At 45.5% G+C, this 17,998-nt stretch overlaps 1 protein-coding gene across 2 annotated transcripts in view; it reads left to right on the top strand.

Annotated features, from left to right (window-relative positions):
* LRGUK (leucine rich repeats and guanylate kinase domain containing) overlaps window positions 1–17,998 on the top strand; it is a 49,956-nt gene that overhangs the window by 13,229 nt on the left and 18,729 nt on the right. For both annotated transcript variants that reach the window (XM_081879727.1, XM_081879728.1), the window contains exons 7-13: window positions 319–462; window positions 791–871; window positions 6,214–6,300; window positions 6,502–6,608; window positions 8,361–8,480; window positions 13,268–13,364; window positions 17,487–17,600. In XM_081879727.1, coding sequence (XP_081735853.1) covers window positions 319–462; window positions 791–871; window positions 6,214–6,300; window positions 6,502–6,608; window positions 8,361–8,480; window positions 13,268–13,364; window positions 17,487–17,600 — 750 coding nt within the window. The remainder of the gene's footprint in view (window positions 1–318; window positions 463–790; window positions 872–6,213; window positions 6,301–6,501; window positions 6,609–8,360; window positions 8,481–13,267; window positions 13,365–17,486; window positions 17,601–17,998) is intronic.

Here is a 17,998-nt window from a genome sequence, read left to right as displayed (position 1 = left end):
AATTGACAGTACATGAAAAATGATTTCAAAATGATGGGTCTGGCTGGGTAGAAGGGAGGGGGCTGCTGATGCCCCAGCATTTTCTACCTGAGGCTGCAACCTGGTTCACTTCTCCTTATGCAGAATATCTTGCTGGCCCTGGAGTGTCTGAACCAGGTCCAGGTGTAGAGAAATTAAGTGATCCCCTCAAAGCACATGTGAAGGAGATTGCAAAGTGAGTCAGTCAGCCTTAGAGAGACAGCAGTTTGCCCAAGGGACAGTTGTGTGCTCATAATTCCTTTTCTCAAGGGCTCCCCAAGCTTCCGATTACTTTTGCAGAAATCAAACCAGATAGAGAAGGCTGTTGGCTTGGAAGAACTGAAAGTTCTGCAGAAGTTGGACTTGTCTGACAATCAGATCAGCAGTTTGGAAGGTCTGGAGGAGCACAACCTGCTTGAGGAAATCAACCTAGAAGATAACCAGGTAAGATCTTGCACACTAAGTAATATTGTTTGGACAAAATAAAAAAATCCTTCCAGTAGCACCTTAGAGACCAACTAAGTTATTTATTGGTATGAGCTTTCGTGTGCATGCACACTTCTTAAGATACTGTTTGGACAGTTTCAGTTTGCACTGAAGATGGCCTCCTTTGCAAGTTTGTATGATATCTCATGACATGGCAACCGTGCAAGGGCAGTGAAAGGGACAGTTTGGGCATTCAGAAGAGCTTTTTCAGGGTTCCATTTGAGGCTGCCAGGGGAGGTTCTCTGCCTTTTCGAGTAAATGCTATATTTTCCTGTATCCTATCTAGGTGGCTGAGCTGGGTGAACTGGAATATTTTGAATCCCTGCCTCTCCTCAGAGTGCTTAATTTGATAAACAACCCTGTGCAGGTACGTCACAGTCAACAATAAAGGAGGTACAAAGGAAGAAGGTAGATAACCGTTCTATGAGTGGAAAGCTATGTGTTGCTGCTGGGCTGCGTCTATATCAGGGTGTCCAGCTGTTTTCGCACTACAAATCCCATCATCCCTGTCCACTGGTCCTGCTAGCTAGGGATGATGGGAGTTGTAGTGCCAACAACAGCTGGACACCAAAGTTTGGGAAACCGTGGTCTATATTGTTTTGCCAAGATGGTGGAGGGTCAACGTTTGGTTTGCTGGCAGATTTGTTGCATTTTATTTTGTGTCAGCAAATACCCCATATCAGAACCCCAGAAAGGAGACCTTGGGCCCCAAAGGGATTTCTGACTGAACATTAGGAAGAACTTTCTGATGGTACGAGATGTTCTTCAGTGGAACAGATGCCCACGAAAGGTGGTGGGCTGTCCTTCCTTGGAGGTTTTTAAGCAGAGGTTGCATGACCGCTTGTCATGGATGATCTAGTTGAGAATCTTGCATTGCAGGGGGGTTGGACTAGATAGCCCTCAGTGTCCCTTCCAACTCTATGATTCTGTGATTCTTTGCTCCCCTCAAGAAGTTCACCTGGGCCTTGGAATGCCCAGGTGCTTGGGTACCAATGCACACTGGGGGGTGGGGGTGGGAATCATCTAAAGATGCAAAGGGGAAAGGGTGTCTTTTGAGCGGCTGCTTTCCTTTGGAATCTGGATGCGATTTCCGTGAGGTGGACCCACTTCTCATTCAAAGGGCTTGACAATCTCTCGTGATTAACGAGCTGCGGCATCCCATTTGTCAATGACAGCAACATTTAGAGCAGAGTCAAACCTTGTGCGTCAGCCTGATACAGCACATGTTGATAACTTGTCCTGAGCAGTGTGGAAGATTAACAGCACCGGCATCTCGATTTTGATGGGTTTGAGATACCCTTTGAAATGATTTCCGGAGGTCTGGGAAAGAAATATTACACATATCTCAGCACCGTCTTCCTCGGTTGATGTCAGTGGTACAGTCCACCGGGGATTGCTCTTTAATTCTGATGGAACCTGTATGGGGTGGGGAAAAAACCATTCCATCTCTGTAAACCTCTGAACCTTTGCCAAAAGAAGACTAGATATGCATTGGCAGGCTCAGGGCCATTGGCCTGCATGGCACCTTCGTAAAAGCAGATCCACACCATATTAATAATAATAATAATTTATTATTTATACCCCGCCCATCTGGCTGGGTTTCCCCAGCTACTCTGGGCGGCTTCCAAAAAAATATTAAAATACTGTAATACATCAAACATTAAAAGCTTCCCTAAACAGGGCTGCCTTCAGATGTCTTCTAAAAGTCTGGTAGTTGTTGTTCTCGTTGACATCTGGTGGGAGGGGATTCCACAGGGAGGGCGCCACTACCGAGAAGGCCCTCTGCCTGGTCCCCTGTAACTTGGCTTCTTGCAGTGAGGGAACCACCAGAAGGCCCTTGGAGCTGGACCTCAGTGTCTGAGTAGAACGATGGGGGTGGAGACGCTCCTTCAGATATACTGGGAAACACCAGAGTTTCCCAACCTTCTTGTGTGTGCTGGGCAGACAATGGGAGAGCTCAGAAACTGTTGTGGGCCCTGTGAAATACCCATGCCATAGAAGAAAAACTGATGGTGCTCGGAACCCTGCCCCTGAAATAGGCAAAACAAGTACACACAGACCCCAACGAACAAACAAAACACAGACAAAAAGTAGGCCTTACTCCAAAACTGGATTCTTCCCCGCCACCAAAACAACCCCTCCCACAAAGCCAAAAATTGCTTCAATTAAAAACATTTTGAAATAAAGAAGGGACAGGGTGTTGGTGGACACCAAGCGGGATGCAGAAGGCCAATGTGCCCACAGCAACTCTGCTTTGGAGCTTAGACCCATGTTGTTCCTGTTAAGAGACTCTGCCCCAGGGAGTAAAAGCTAAAGGGACCCCTGACCGTTAGGTCCAGTCATGGCCGACTCTGGGGTTGTGGCGCTCATCTTGCTTTATTGGCTGAGGGAGCCGGTGTACAGCTTCCGGGTCATGTGGCCAGCATGACTAAACCGCTTCTGGCGAACCAGAGCAGAGCACGGAAATGCCGTTTACCTTCCCGCTGGAGCGGCACCTATTTATCTACTTGCACTTTGATGTGCTTTCGAACTGCTAGGTTGGCAGGAGCAGGGAACGAGCAACGGGAGCTCACCCCGTTGCGGGGATTCGAACCGCCGACCTTCTGATCGGCAAGCCCTAGGCTCCCTGGTTTAGGCCACAGCACCACCCGTGTCCCCAGGTAGTACTCAGTCTAAAAGCTGGCAGTGGGGAGAGGCAACAAGGCAAGATGGTGAAGGGGCAAGGTTAAACAAGAAGTGGGGAAGGCAAGCACAACTCAGGACCTAATGTGAGGAAATGCTCACACCAGTGTGGGTATTTGTATTTTAATATGAATTAAACCTATTGGGCGGGATTCACCTAACCTGCCCCATCAGTGAGGGTCCTGAGGGGAGGCTGGGCAAGGTCTGAGTGGAGGGAGAGGGATGTGGGTGGAGGTTTTAAGGAAGGGGTGTTGGCACAGGACTGGTGAGCAAGGCAAGCAAAGTGCAACCCTAGTTAATTAGATTCCTTATTGGTAATAACATCAGTGCAGTGGTATCTTGGTTTTTGAACTTCTCCGTTGATGAACATTTCAGTTTTCAAACGCCGTAAACCCAAAAGTAAATGCTTCAGTTTTCAAACATGCCTCAGAAGTCGAACATGCCACGTGGCTTCCACTGAGTGCAAGATCCTGAGGCGTAGCTGTTGGCTATTGAGTTTTCGGTTTTCGAATGTTTCAGAACTCGAATGGTCTTCTGGAACGGATTACATTCGAAAATCGAGGTACCACTGTATTTATAATTAATACAGTGTTTTGAGGGAGAAATTACAGGGCAAAAACCCCCTGACTCCTCAGCTACAAGGTTGTTTTTATTTCATTAATTTATTTAAAAGCATTTATAAACCACTTAGAAATCTCTGAGCTGTGCACAATATGAAAAGCAAAGTATATTTTTAAAACAATAATGCAACCTGAAACCAATGAAACAGCAGTATAAAAGCCTCTAAAAGCATCTAATGATGAACAGAATAAGGATTCAGGGATTTCAAACATAAAACAGGGTCAGGGAGGAAGCCTGGGCAAAAGAAATATTTACAAGGCGTCTGAAGTAACTGATGGTTACTTCTTTGCATGTGGCAGAAGGAAGGGCATTCCCCAGTACAGCAGCAGAAGCATAAAATGTCCATTTCCAGGTCATTACCCTATGAGAGTCTATAGTTGAATTTCTTTAGTTGATCTAAGGGATCATAGGCAGTCTTTCAGGTACTCTTGTCCCTAGTTGTTCAGGGCTGTAAATGCTAACATCGAGGCTTTGCATGTAGTTCCATAATTGCTCAGCAGCCACTGTGGGTCACTCAGTGCAAGTGCAAAATATGGACATCCAGGTGCTCTTCTCAGTGATCTAGTCACAACATTCAGCCCCATATGGGGAGAGCATCTCTAACTAAAAATCAGGCTATTTTCCTCTTAAGCTCTCTTAAACCTTGCTAAGCAGCGCTCCTTAGATCAGAATTTGGTCGTTTTTAAAAACGTCTCTCCAATTAATCTGCATGGCTTTTTAGTGATTTTATGAACGGAAGTGGCAATTATGTTAAGACAGCATTGAATTGGTTTGAATGTCAGTGATTTGGCGTGACTTGGCTTTGCTGAGACAATGCCTCTAATCAAGCTGCCAAGACGTTAGTTTTCTCATTGACAGTTAATTATTGTACCTCTTAAAGTTATACTTCAGACAACTAAACTTTATTTTTTTATATCAATTTACAGTTCCGTTTAGCATCTCTCCCCTTACTCTTTATGCCCTTTAAGTTCCTGTGACACTTCACTTGCAATTAGGGGGATCATTACTCTGACCAAATTTGAGTTTGGATAATTAAACCTCATCTACTGCATTCTCTTGAAAATATTCAGTCCCAGATGGTATTTTCAGGCCTTTATACACACTTAGTTGTCACAGGATAAAAAACAACAACAACCCATAAATTAATTTAACACATTCAGGGAATGAAAACCTCAGTAAGAGGGTGAATTTGAAAAAGAAACAGCACATTTCTTTTTTTTCATGTTCCACGAGATTAAAAACAAACTTCAGACAGAAGAGTAGCTAATCAGGGGTAAACATTACAGTCCAGGCTTTGCCAGCAATACGGGTTTTCTATCTGCATTGAGCTGTTTTAGAAAAGAAAAGAAAAGAGAAAAGAAAAGAAACTGTCACACACACACACACACACACACACACACACACCAGTCTGAAGAGATACCTCCCATTCCAGCATTTCCCAAACTTGGGTCTCCATCCATTTTTTTGGACTACAACTCCCATCATCCCTAGCTAGCAGAACCAGTGGTCAGGGATGGTGGGAACTGTAGTCCAAAAACAGCAGGACACCAACATTTGGCAAACCCAGCCTCATTCTACTACTTCAAACTGTTAACTCCTTGATTTACTGCCTATGTAGAATAGGTCTATGATCCAGAACTCCCCAGGAGCAGGATTTGTGCGCATCCTTGGGGTTTCACTGTTATGTTGAAGCTTAGCATATGTATACCTGAAGGAGTGTCTCCACCCACAGCATTCAGCCCAGAGACTGAGGACAAAGTTCTGAGGGCCTTCTGGCGGTTCCCTCATTGTGAGAAGCAAAGCTACAGGGAACTAAGCAGAGGGCCTTCTCGGTAGTGGCACCCACCCTGTGGAACGCCCTCCCATCAGAAGGCAGTTTAGGGTGAGAGGGACCAATGCTCTCACTTCCTATGTTCCTAAGTCCATGGAGAACTTTAAAAACAGGGCTGGAAAACCTTTGGCCCTCCAGCTGTTGTTGAACTGCAGTATCCACCAGCCCCAATAAGTGTTGCCCATGGCTAGGAATGTTCAACAAAATCGGAAGGTCCTTAGAAGATAAGGACAAGAAAGGAGATGGGAAACCAGGTACGGGAAGAGGAGACACCTCACATGGTTTGAATGTTCAATTTTCCAAGCATTTTAACTGCCAACCTTGCCCATCTTTCTCTCTGCCTGCTGTGTGGCTCAGTTTCCTTCTCCGCTTTGTAAGAAGCCATGATAAAGAGGGTTGTCAGCCTGTTCCTTTGGTTGGGTTGCTCTCTCATTTTCTGTGGCTGTCTTCTGCTTTCCTAATATCCTGTGTCAAAAGTGTGATAAAATGGCTTCTCGCGTATTAGTTTGAAGAGCTGAATTTAAATTATCGTCCATTGAAATGAATCTTCAACCTCTTTGTTATATCCATATCAGCAACACAAGGATTATTGGCTCCTGGTCATTTTCATGCTGCTTCGACTCACAGAGCTGGATCATAAGAAAATCACCGTGCAAGAAAAGGTAAGCGTGCTCTTTCAGTTGATTCATCCGTATTGAGATATAAGTAGGGGGCCTGCAACAAAACGTTGCATTGCGGAGTTCCAGAAGGAACATATTGATTAATCAGGAGGGAATTCTAACCACAAACTCATTTGGCCACCCTTGTTCAAGCTGAAGAAATTCATGTAATTAATGAATTGATCCCTCTCCTCTTGGGAGCAGGTTGCTGCTGTCAACAAGTACGACCCTCCTCCCGAAGTGGTGGCTGCCCAGGATCACATGACCCAGATCATGTATAGCATGATCCAGCCGCAGCGGATTTTTGACAGGTAAGCTGGGCATCAGTTCCCCTTCTACCCTGTAGGTGGCACTCAGGTAAAGCTGTCACAGGGATGGGACATTTTCCATTGGGGGGAGAGAAGACTCTGTTGTCGGGTGCTGCCGGGATGGAAATCAGGGAGAACTTGCTTGGCTGAGCAGATTATGAAACGAAGTTAGTTGCTCACCTCGGAGCTCCAAGACAGATTGCCCACACCCCGTTCCTTTTAAACAATCTGTCGGAACAGATGGCCACTCACATCACAAACGGAGAGATGCGAAGAGGCAACAATCCTCTTATCGATACCCAGCGACGATTACCAGCGACGAGTGCTTGCAACTGTAATTTCTCCAGGCTGTCTCTAACTCTCTCCCGTCAATAGCGTTGGCATCTCGTGGCGGGCAAAATGGCCTTGCCTCCCGTTGTGGATCACAGAGGCTACAAGAGGAGCACTCACAAGGCCTCCTCATTCTCACCCTCTTCTAGCATCCATCTGTACCCATCAGTCTCCTTTTCACCAGCCCTTCTCTCATTTCTCAGGAGGCGTTTCCATTGGGGGGCATCCATTGCGACTGTGTTGGCATTTTCTAGGCAGTTTCCCTCATGCACGTACTTGGAACTTGATGGCTCTGGAGGCTCTGTTCCCAAGCAGCTCAGCCCTGCTCGTCTGGTGTGTTGCATCCAAGGCATCACATAGGATTAAATTAACAGCTGCCAGCCCACGCCTTCTGTTGAGTCTATAAATAATGCTCCAAGTCATAGGAAATATTTAATTTGGGTGTTTGGGCGAACCCATCATCTCCATCTAGTGCAGAGCTTTCCAAACTTTTCATGCTGGTGACACACTTTTGAGACATGCATCGTTTCGTCACACAGTAATTCAGTTTTACTAGCAAACCGGAGGTTAAGGTAACCCCTTAAAGCAGGCATAGGTAAACTCCGGCCCTCCAAATGTTTGGGACTACAATTCCCATCATCCCTAGCTAACGGGACCAGTGGTCAGGGATGATGGGTGTTGTAGTCCCAAAAACATCTGGAGGGCCGGAGTTTGCCTATGCCTGCCTTAAAGAGTGCAGGGGCCGTTTGCATGACACACCTGCACACCACAGCCAACACACTAATGTGTCAAGATGCACAGTTTGGAAAGCTCTGATCTAGTGAATAGAATCATGGCCTTAAAGTATCCAAATCATTTTATTTATTTATTTATCTGTCTATCTAAAAGCAGTCTGTCCCACCATTTCACCCCACCCCCCCAAAAAATATATGCATTTATTTATTTTTATTCTAATAAAAATATGCCATCCTTCATCATAAGATCTCAGGGCGGTTCACAAGATAAATATCCAAAGTAAAAGCACAAATAAATAGATAAATCCAACCCCCCCCCCCCGCAAACACATTTAAAAGGCTTTAGAATATTAATCAGCCCAAGGCCTGGTTGAAGAGGAGCGTTTTTGTGTGGGGCTTAAAGATAGATAATTCAGGCGCCTTACAAGTCCCAAACATAACAAGAGCTTAGGACAGGCACCCTCAAACTTTGGCCCTCTTGATGTTTTGGAACTACAATTCACATCATCCCTGACCACTGGTCCTGTTAGCTAGGGATGATGGGAGTTGTAGTCCCAAGACATCTGGAGGGCTGAGTTTGGTGATGCCTTGGGTTAGGAGATACCTAGAGGGGAGCTGTGTATATTGTGTATCACATCCAAATTCCTGTGAGAAGGTTAATGGCGGCATCTTTTTCCTTCTCTCTGTGCAGCACCTTACCCAGCCTCGATGCTCCCTACCCCATGCTGGTGTTGACCGGACCCCTGGCCTGCTGGAAGCGAGAACTTTGCCACAGGCTCTGCAGAAAATTCAACAACTATTTCAGATACAGGTACCTCTGGTCCATAAACATTCATGATGTCCTTGGAGACTTGCCGGAAATAAAACAAGGCAGGTTTAAAGCTTTATGGAAGGCAATTATGCCCTTCTCTGTTCTACCAATTTTAGTTTCCCCCTTTTATTTTCTTCTTATCATCTTATATTGCCCTCCCCATCAAATTCAGGGGAGTAATCATCTGGTTTGTAGGGTTCTTTTCCTGCAACGTATCCAAATCAGATACTTTCCATCTCGCTGTGGACCAAACGCAGATTGATGTTAATTGTAGGACTGCAAGCTTTAATCAGTGCATTGTGGCTGCTTTCGTACCACTGTTTAATTGGGTGGGACTTACATCTAAGTATTTAGAAGTTTGATTGTCAGAGGCCAGTTTTAATTTCTGAGTGCAAATTTTAATGGAGTTAAATGCTCTCACTTTTTTGAAGCTATTTTAGTTCTGCTGTGTTGCTCTAAAAGGACGGGGTGGGTCCAAAATGACCTTTTTTCTTAACAATGAACAGTAACTACATACTTATAAAATTGTGAGTTATCTTGCTTTTTGTTCAAAATAGCCAAAAGGCAGCTATATTGAGCATTTGGTAAAATAACCACATTGATTAAGTTAATCAGGGGGGAAAAGTTTAATTGAGCAGTGTGAAACCATTCCCAGCTGCTTCCGCCAGCCCCCGTGGGTCATTTTGATGGGTGGGCAGGGACCACCCATCAGTCAATCATTTGATGTCACAATGACACCAGGTGACATGTTTTACTTTGCCTGCCCAGTTTGAAATCAAAAGGCTTTGAAGGCGCCGCTGATTAAGTAACTGATTGACAGTGTCTGAAAACCCCACTTTCAGCAGGGAGCAACTTCTTCCATTGCCTCTGACCTGACATAATATATGATGTCCAGTGTAGGACTGGTTCCTGTGGGTTGGCCGAAATGACCTCATAGACCAAATGCTAAGGGCTGCTGCCCTGATTCATCAGGTTGGTGAGCCAGAGGTTCCTTGCCACTGGTTTAATTGGTTGTGATGGACTTAGCCACTTTCAAACTGCATTGAGCTGTCCAGTCACTGCTGCAAATATATGTATACCTAGACATTCATTTCACGACTGAGCTACAAAACCTGACCCCATTCATGTTCAGTGCCTGGCAACTTGTATTTGTATAATGCCGGCTCTAATCCCAGGGTAGGGTTTCATGTCAGTGCAGGGAGTCTGTCCAGGATTTGTGTTGGCTTTCCAGATACAGTGGTACCTCGGGTTAAGTACTTAATTCGTTCCGGAGGTCCGTTCTTAACCTGAAACTGTTCTTAACCTGAAGCACCACTTTAGCTAATGGGGCCTCCCACCGCCACCATGCTGCTGCTGCACAATTTCTGTTCTCATCCTGAAGCAAAGTTCTTAACCCGAGGTACTGTTTCTGGGTTAGCTGAGTCTGTAACCTGAAGCGTCTGTAACCTGAAGCGTATGTAACCCAAGGTACCACTGTATCACAGTATTGGACTGATGGCCTGAACAGAAGGGAAGGCCAAAGATGTAGTTGAATACAATATTATTTACCATTTTCATTGTAAGGAAAAGATACAGTGGATCTCAGTGTACATTTCACTGCTCTCTCACTCACATCTTGGAATCCCTGCCACTTGGGTTCTTTATGGGACCTTTCAGAAAGCAAGCCTGTTCCTTGCACTCCCCCTGCCTCTTATGGGTGGGCGATGGCAGAGTCTGAATGCACACAAGGATAGCTCCAGTTCCTGGGTAACCCATTTGGGCATCTGACCAGCTTTCCCTGAGCTGTTCAAAGGTTAGCCGTTCCTGATATACAGGTATCTGAAGAAGTGTGCATGCACACGAAAGCTAATACCAAGAACAGACTTACTTGGTCTCTAAGGTGCTACTGGACAATTTTTTAAATATATATATGTGTGTGAGAGTGTGTGTGGTTGTATAGCGTATTTTTTGCTCTATAGGACGCATCGGATGATAAGACGCAGCTACTTTTTAGAAGGGAAAAAGTGCGTCCTATAGAGCGAAAAATATGGTATATAGTGATCTACAGGGTTGAAAAACTGAAATATTGCTGGTAGACTTCTGGGTTGTGTTGGTTTCTTATTATAATAATAATAGTAATAATAATAGTAATAATAATAATAATTTTTTTTTTATACCCTGCCCTTTCCGGTTCAGAAAACTGGGCTCAGGGTGGCTAACAACAAATTTAAAACACTTAACTGATGCAACAAAAAACAGCATAAAATACAGTATAAAACATAAATAACAATAAATTCAGAATTCAAAAATCAATTTAGGGGGGTAATCCATCCAATAAGCATCAGATGATCACCAGGGCTAGCTGGCTAAGTTAGTCCTGTTTGGGCCAGCGAGGAGACCAGGGGAGAATTAGCTGTGGGATCCAAGAGCAGGTAATCTTTATAAAAAGAGGAGGGGGAGGGAAGGAAGGGGAATAAAAGATCAGGCTAAGTTCAAATTGAAAGCCAGGCGGAAAAGCTGTGTCTTACAGGCGCTGCGGAAGGAAGTTCAATCCTGCAGGGCCCTGGTCTCATGGGACAGAGCATTCCACCAGGTCGGAGCCATCACTGAGAAGGCCCTGGCCAAGGATAATCTGACTTCCTTAGGGCCCGGGACCTCTAAACTATGATTATTCTTGGACCTTCAGGTCCTCTGTGGGGCAGACCTGGAGAGGCGGTCCCATAAATAGACCTTAGACCTTCTTAGACCTTAAAGCACATACCTTCCTACTGGTATGTCATAGAATCATAGAATTGTAGTGTTGGAAGAGTCATCTTATGTCAAGATTAGCAAGCATGGCGACTTCCAGATGCTCTTGAACTGCAGCTTCCATCATCCCAATAACATAAGAAGAGTTCTGCTGGATCAGGCCAGTGGGCTCTCTAGTCCAGCACCCCGTTCTCACAGTGCCCATGGGAAGCCCGGAAGCAAAACCTGGGCACAATGGCACTCTCCCCTCCTGGAGGTTTCAGTGTGTTGTAAATCAAAGACTTTGAAATAAATCTCCTGACTGAAAGATAGTAGTGGGTGGGGAGAGACATCAAATACAATACATATTAAATAAATTACACAGTTTGAAAAGCCTGGCTGGAATTTCCCAGTAATTGAAAACTGCTGGGGATTTTCCAAACACCCTCAGTTTTCCAAGAGCCTTGTTGTGTTTTATTTTATATTTTATTCCCTCGTAAGCATCATGCATGTGAAGAACAGAGAGCAAAGCAGTCTTAGCAGAGCAGAAAATTGCTACCATAAAGCAAAGCTGCATTTTTATTATTCAGAGGAGGTTTTTGTAGCTTTCGTGTGCTGCTTTTAGAATTTTCAACATGCCACTTGTTAAAACTGTATTTTATGGAAGATACTGGGCAACTTCAAATGTAAACATGACCTTGCTGTTAAAAGGAGCTTGTAACGTAAGTTGTTTTTTTTTTTTTTTTTTAAAAAGGCCATTCAAAACATCTGGTCAGTGCCCAGAACTGACCTTTTAAGATGTGTATATTTATAAAAATTGCTGAGAAAATCAAGCCTTTGAAGTTTCAGCTTTATAGGGTCCACGTGCCTCATACGGTTCTCATTTGACACAGTTATTGAATAAGATGGTTCCTGAATCCCTTTCCCTGGAGTGTTGTTGTGGCGGCAGGATTGGCTGGCATTTTTAGGCCTCCCCCACAGGCACTATAACATCTGAAGGACGTGGGAGAATCACACACCACTCAACATTTCACAGATGTAAATAGGGAGGGACATGCTCTGTACTTGTAAAACAAAAAAACACGCACACATACACACACATACACACACCTGCCAAATTCTAACCCTAAGCATCCCTCTCCGAGTTCCCTTCTCCCATAATTCACATGGATGATGTCTCTTCTCTGATTCCTTTTGTTAATTTACTCTGCAATGTGGCCTGTTGGCTGCATCTAGCATCAGTGTGTGAAACAGTGAGTGCTATCATGTCTTCAATCCAAAATCTGTGTTCTTCCAATTCATCAACACCAGTCTTTTGGTCACAGTTAGAACGTGTAGAATCCACTTTTGTTGCCCAGTTGTCAACTTCTGTTTATACCAACAGGTGTAAACTTCAAAAGAATATTTTCCACTGATTTTTTTTGAAGTTTTTCTGCGTAGTCATATTCATGCAGCCAAACACATTCCCCCAAAACTTAGTACAGGAAAGTGTAAGAACATATGTTTCAAGGAGCCATTATCCTTATTACATCTCCAACAAAGAACTGCATTAGACCAGGCGTAGGCAAACTCGGCCCTCCAGATGTTTTGGGACTACAACTCCCATCATCCCTGGCCACTGGTCCTGTTAGCTAGGGATGATGGGAGTTGTAGTCCCTAAACATATGGGGGGCTGAGTATGCCTATGCCTGCATTAGACAGTCCTTTTATATACAAATGTAACGAAGTCCAATAAATTCTAAGTATTAATTTCTGTTGTATAAGATGCATCTTTTCTCTGTCCTGGATTTACTGCCAATCATCTGAAGGGGGTAGATTTCTGTCTCCACCGCATTCATAATTTTATCAACCTTTGCTATGTTCATATGTAAATATATATATATATATATATATATATATATATATATATATATATACACATACACAAACACACATCCTTTACAGCCTAACACTATGCATGCTGAGGTCAATAGGATTTACTCCTGTCCTGAGTAAATGTGCACTAGATTGTCCTCGAGCTCTTTAACAGTGTCATCTCCCTTCACTTGCTTATTCTGTTTTCTGTCCGGCTTATCTTTCAGTCCCTGCCACACCACGAGGACTGCTTATTTTGGAGAAGAAAACAGATTAGATTACTATTTTGTTTCCCAGGAGGAGTTTGACAAAATGGTGACCATGGTAAGGCACGAGCTGATTTGCCCTGCTTTCGCTTGAGGGAAGGATGCCTGGCAGTTAATCACAGATCACGCTAAAGGGTGAGGGCGCGGAAATCCATTGAGGCTTGAGCTATTGGAGGAAAAAATGACCTGTGGGACCATTTGTTTAACTTGCCTGTCAAAAACATGTTGTTGTTGTTTAGTCGTTTAGTCGTGTCTGACTCTGCATGACCCCCTGGACCAGAGCACACCGGGCACTCCTGTCTTCCACTGCCTCCCGCAGTTTGGTCAAACTCATACTGGTAGCTTTGAGAACACTGTCCAACCATCTCATCCTCTGCCGTCCCCTTCTCCTTGTGCCCTCCATCTTTCCCAACATCAGGGTCTTTTCCAGGGAGTCTTCTCTTCTCATGAGGTGGCCAAAGTATTGGAGCCTCAGCTTCACAATCTGTCCTTCCAGTGAGCACTCAGGGCTGATTTCCTTCAGAATGGAGAGGTTTGATCTTCTTGCAGTCCATGGGACTCTCAAGAGTCTCCTCCAGCACCATAATCCAAAAGCATCAATTCTTCAGCGGTCAGCCTTCTTTATGGTCCAGCTCTCACTTCCATACATCACTACTGAGAAAACCATAGTTTGAACTATACAGACCTTTGTTGGCAAGGTGATGTCTCTGCTTTTTAAGATGCTGTATAGGTTTGTCACTGCTTTTCTCCCAAGAAGCAGGCGTCTTTTAGTTTCATGGCTGCTGTCACCATCTGCAGTGATCATGGAGCCCAAGAAAGTAAAATCTCTCACTGCCTCCATTTCTTCCCCTTCTATTTGCCAGGAGGTGATGGGACCAGTGGCCATGATCTTAGTTTTTTCGATGTTGAGCTTCAAACCATATTTTGCACTCTCCTCTTTCACCCTCATTAAAAGGTTCTTTAATTTCTCCTCACTTTCTGCCATCAAGGTTGTGTCATCAGCATATCTGAGGTTGTTGATATTTCTTCCGGCAATCTTAATTCTGCCTTTCACATGATGAATTCTGCATATAAGTTAAATAAGCAGGGAGACAATATACAGCCTTGTCGTACTCCTTTCCCAATTTTGAACCAATCAGTTATTCCATATCCAGTTCTAACTGTAGCTTCTTGTCCCACATAGAGATTTCTCAGGAGACAGATAAGGTGATCAGGCACTCCCATTTCTTTAAGAACTTGCCATAGCTTGCTGTGGTCAACATGTACTGAATAGTTTTTAATCTCTCTAGCTGTTCCTTAATTGCTGAAGAGCCTCCAGCTCACTTTCAAGGGGTGCCGTTCTTTTCATTCTGTGAGAGGGTTATGCACACGAGCAACAAATCTGAGCTTTTAATCTTTCTTTTTTAATGAGTTCTGTCCTCCCAGAAAATGCTGGTTCACCTCATTGTTCAGCAGGGTAGCCTCTGGTCAAGTCGTAAAAGTGCTTCTTGCACCCAAGCCAGATGGGCTGCTGCTTGTGATCTTCATGCTCTGCTTTGTGAGGTTTCCAAGATCATGTGCCTGGCTGATGCTTAGAGCCAGTGGTGCTCAGACTGTCAGAGCCCAGAGTGTCAGACTGGGACCTGGGAGGTAAAGGTAAAGGGACCCCTGACCATTAGGTCCAGTTGTGGCCGACTCTGGAGTTGCGGCGCTCATCTCGCTTTATTGGCCGAGTGTACAGCTTCCGGGTCATAATAATAATAATAATAATAATTTATTATTTGTACCCCGCCTATCTGGCTGGGTTTCCCCAGCCACTCTGGGCGGCTTCCAACAGAGATAAAAAATACACTAAAATGTCACATATTAAAAACTTCCCTGAACAGGGCTGCCTTCAGATGTCTTCTGAATGTCAGGTAGTTGTCCATCGCCTTGACATCCGATGGGAGGGCATTCCACAGGGCGGGCGCCACCACTGAGAAGGCCCTCTGCCTGGTTCCCTGCAACTTGGCCTCTCGCAGTGAGGGAACCGCCAGAAGGCCCTCGGAGCTGGACCTCAGTGTCCGGGCAGAACGATGGGGGAGGAGACGCTCCTTCAGATATACTGGACCGAGGCCATTTAGGGCTTTAAAGGTCAGCACCAACACTTTGAATTGTGCTCGGAAACGTACTGGGAGCCAATGTAGGTCTTTCAAGACCGGTGTTATATGGTCTCGGCGGCCGCTCCCAGTCACCAATCTAGCTGCCGCATTCTGGATTAGTTGTAGTTTCCGGGTCACCTTCAAAGGTAGCCCCACGTAGAGCGCATTGCAGTAGTCCAAGCGGGAGATAACCAGAGCATGTACCACTCTGGCGAGACAGACTGCAGGCAGATAGGGTCTCAGCCTACGTACCAGATGGAGCTGGTAAACAGCTGCCCTGGATACAGATTTGACCTGCGCCTCCATGGACAGCTGTGAGCCCAAAATGACTCCCAGGCTGCGCACCTGGTCCTTCAGGGGCACAGTTACCCCATTCAGGACCAGGGAATCCTCCACACCCACCCGCCTCTTGTCCCCCCAAAACAGTACTTCTGTCTTGTCAGGATTCAACCTCAATCTGTTAGCCGCCATCCATCCTCCAACCGCTTCCAGACACTCACACAGGTCATGTGGCCAGCAGGACTAAGCCACTTCTGGCAAACCAGAGCAGCGCACGGAAACGCCGTTCACCTTCCCGCTGGAGTGGTACCTATTTATCTACTTGCACTTTGACGTGCTTTTGAACTGCTAGGGTGGCAGGAGCAGGGACCGAGCAACGGGAGCTCACCCTGTCGCGGGGATTCGAACCGCCGACCTTCTGATCGGCAAGTCCTAGGCTCTGTGGTTTAACCCACAGGGCCACCCGCGTCCCGGGGCCTGGGAGACCAGAGTTCAAATCCCCACATAGCCATGGAGGTCACTGAGTAACCTTGTTCAGTCCCTCAGCCTCTCAGCCTAACCTACCTCACAGTAGGTTGTTGTGATAAAATGAGGAAGGGGGAGAGCCATTCTCTCTACCTTGAGCTGCTTGGAGGAAAAGGTGCCGTATGAATGCAATAACGAAACAAAATAAAACAAATAGACTGAATGCTGGACTTGAGAGCCTGACCTGACGTGGCATTCTGTTTCTGTGATCCCGGCCAAAGGGAATTTTGCCTTTCCACTGTGCGGGTCTCATATAGTGCGTCTTGAAAAAGTGCTGGAGGAAGGAGCACAAATGGGCCGTCTTTTATGGCACTCCTAGGGTAGCGTGCGAAGGGGAAATTCATGTGACTTCCCTGTGGAGAAATGCCCATAGGCTGAGCTGACACATCTCGTCGCCACAGGAGAGCTTCTCTTGCGTGGGGAGCACCCAGATGGGCTGTTTATTGAGCAAGCCTGCCGATATGCTTGCACGAAACTTGGGACGAGGTTATACAACTTTGCCTCTTCCATGAGCATCCGTCCCCATCTGTTCGCATAGACTTTGCATGGCACTGCCAGCTAGCTGTTGTCACTCTGCACGTTTCCCAGAAGTGCAGTTTTCCATCACTTTTCTTGTCTGGCTTTTTGTGGTTAGAGGACTGGTGGGATAACTAGGGTAGAAGAGTCTTCATCAACCTGACACCCTCCGGGTATTTTTGGACTGCAACTCCCATCATCCCCACCTGGGCTGAATTATTTTTTGTGTGCCAATAACCAGTGCTTCCTCCTAACATGCAAATCCAACCTTAGTGTCCCAGATGGGCTGGAACTTCTGTCAATGAAATTGACGACAACATCACTTTAGTATTTATCAAGTGCATTGCAATGTTCACAGCATGACCAATACTGCCTTGCTGTTTTTAGAAGCAGGAGATAAATTCAGGGGTACGTCGGAATTGCTTCTCCCATATTTATTTCGGGTCCTCCCATTGCTATAACCCATCCTGGGACCTGCTGGAGAAGAAGATAAATACTTTGATGGTGGGGTCTTCTGGTTCATAGTTCCATCTCTCACCCACCCTTTTGCACAAGCTCCTAGTCAGCACATGCGTCAACCCTACATTTCCTGCCTACAGCAGGAGAGATCAAGCTGCCGTGTATCTGAGGGGAGGAGCGGCATGTCAGAGTATTAGATTCTGGGATCTAGATTATAGTTTCTGGCCAGAGCTTTCCCCTTGTTCTTTCTTGTTGCCCAGGCTTCATTCTTTTCATTCCAGGGGAAATTCATTGCAACTTTTAAGTACAGCGGCTTCTACTACGGAATGGGCCGGGACACAATCGAGTCCATCGCTAGGGAGGGACTTGCAACCTGCATTCATATGGAAATAGAGGTAACTATGGGGATGGAAGCACCTTAAGCCATAGCAAAGTCCATGTAATTACCGTATTTTTCCATGTATAACATGCCCCCATGTATAAGACGACCCCTAATTTTTGGGACCACAACTACATTTTTTTTAGGGGGATTGCCCAAAATTATTGAGCTTTTTAGGGGGGGTCACCACCGTCAGTTGCCCTACAGCAAATTGCACGCATCACTGCAGTCAACAATCCAACAATCGTCTGCATGCTCGCCACCAAAAGCCCATCTGTGAACTCGATAAAACCACTTGTCAATACAGTATATCAATGTCCAATTACCACAGCCACAGCCAATCGTCGGCAGGCCTTGCCGCAGCAACCAATCACACGCCCAATCGCCACTGGCAATCTCCTGCTGACACCAATC

Source organism: Podarcis erhardii (assembly GCF_964252035.2).
Source record: "Podarcis erhardii genome assembly, chromosome: 10".
Taxonomy (NCBI): Eukaryota; Metazoa; Chordata; class Lepidosauria; order Squamata; family Lacertidae; genus Podarcis; species Podarcis erhardii.
This window is presented reverse-complemented; position numbering and strand designations above follow the sequence as displayed.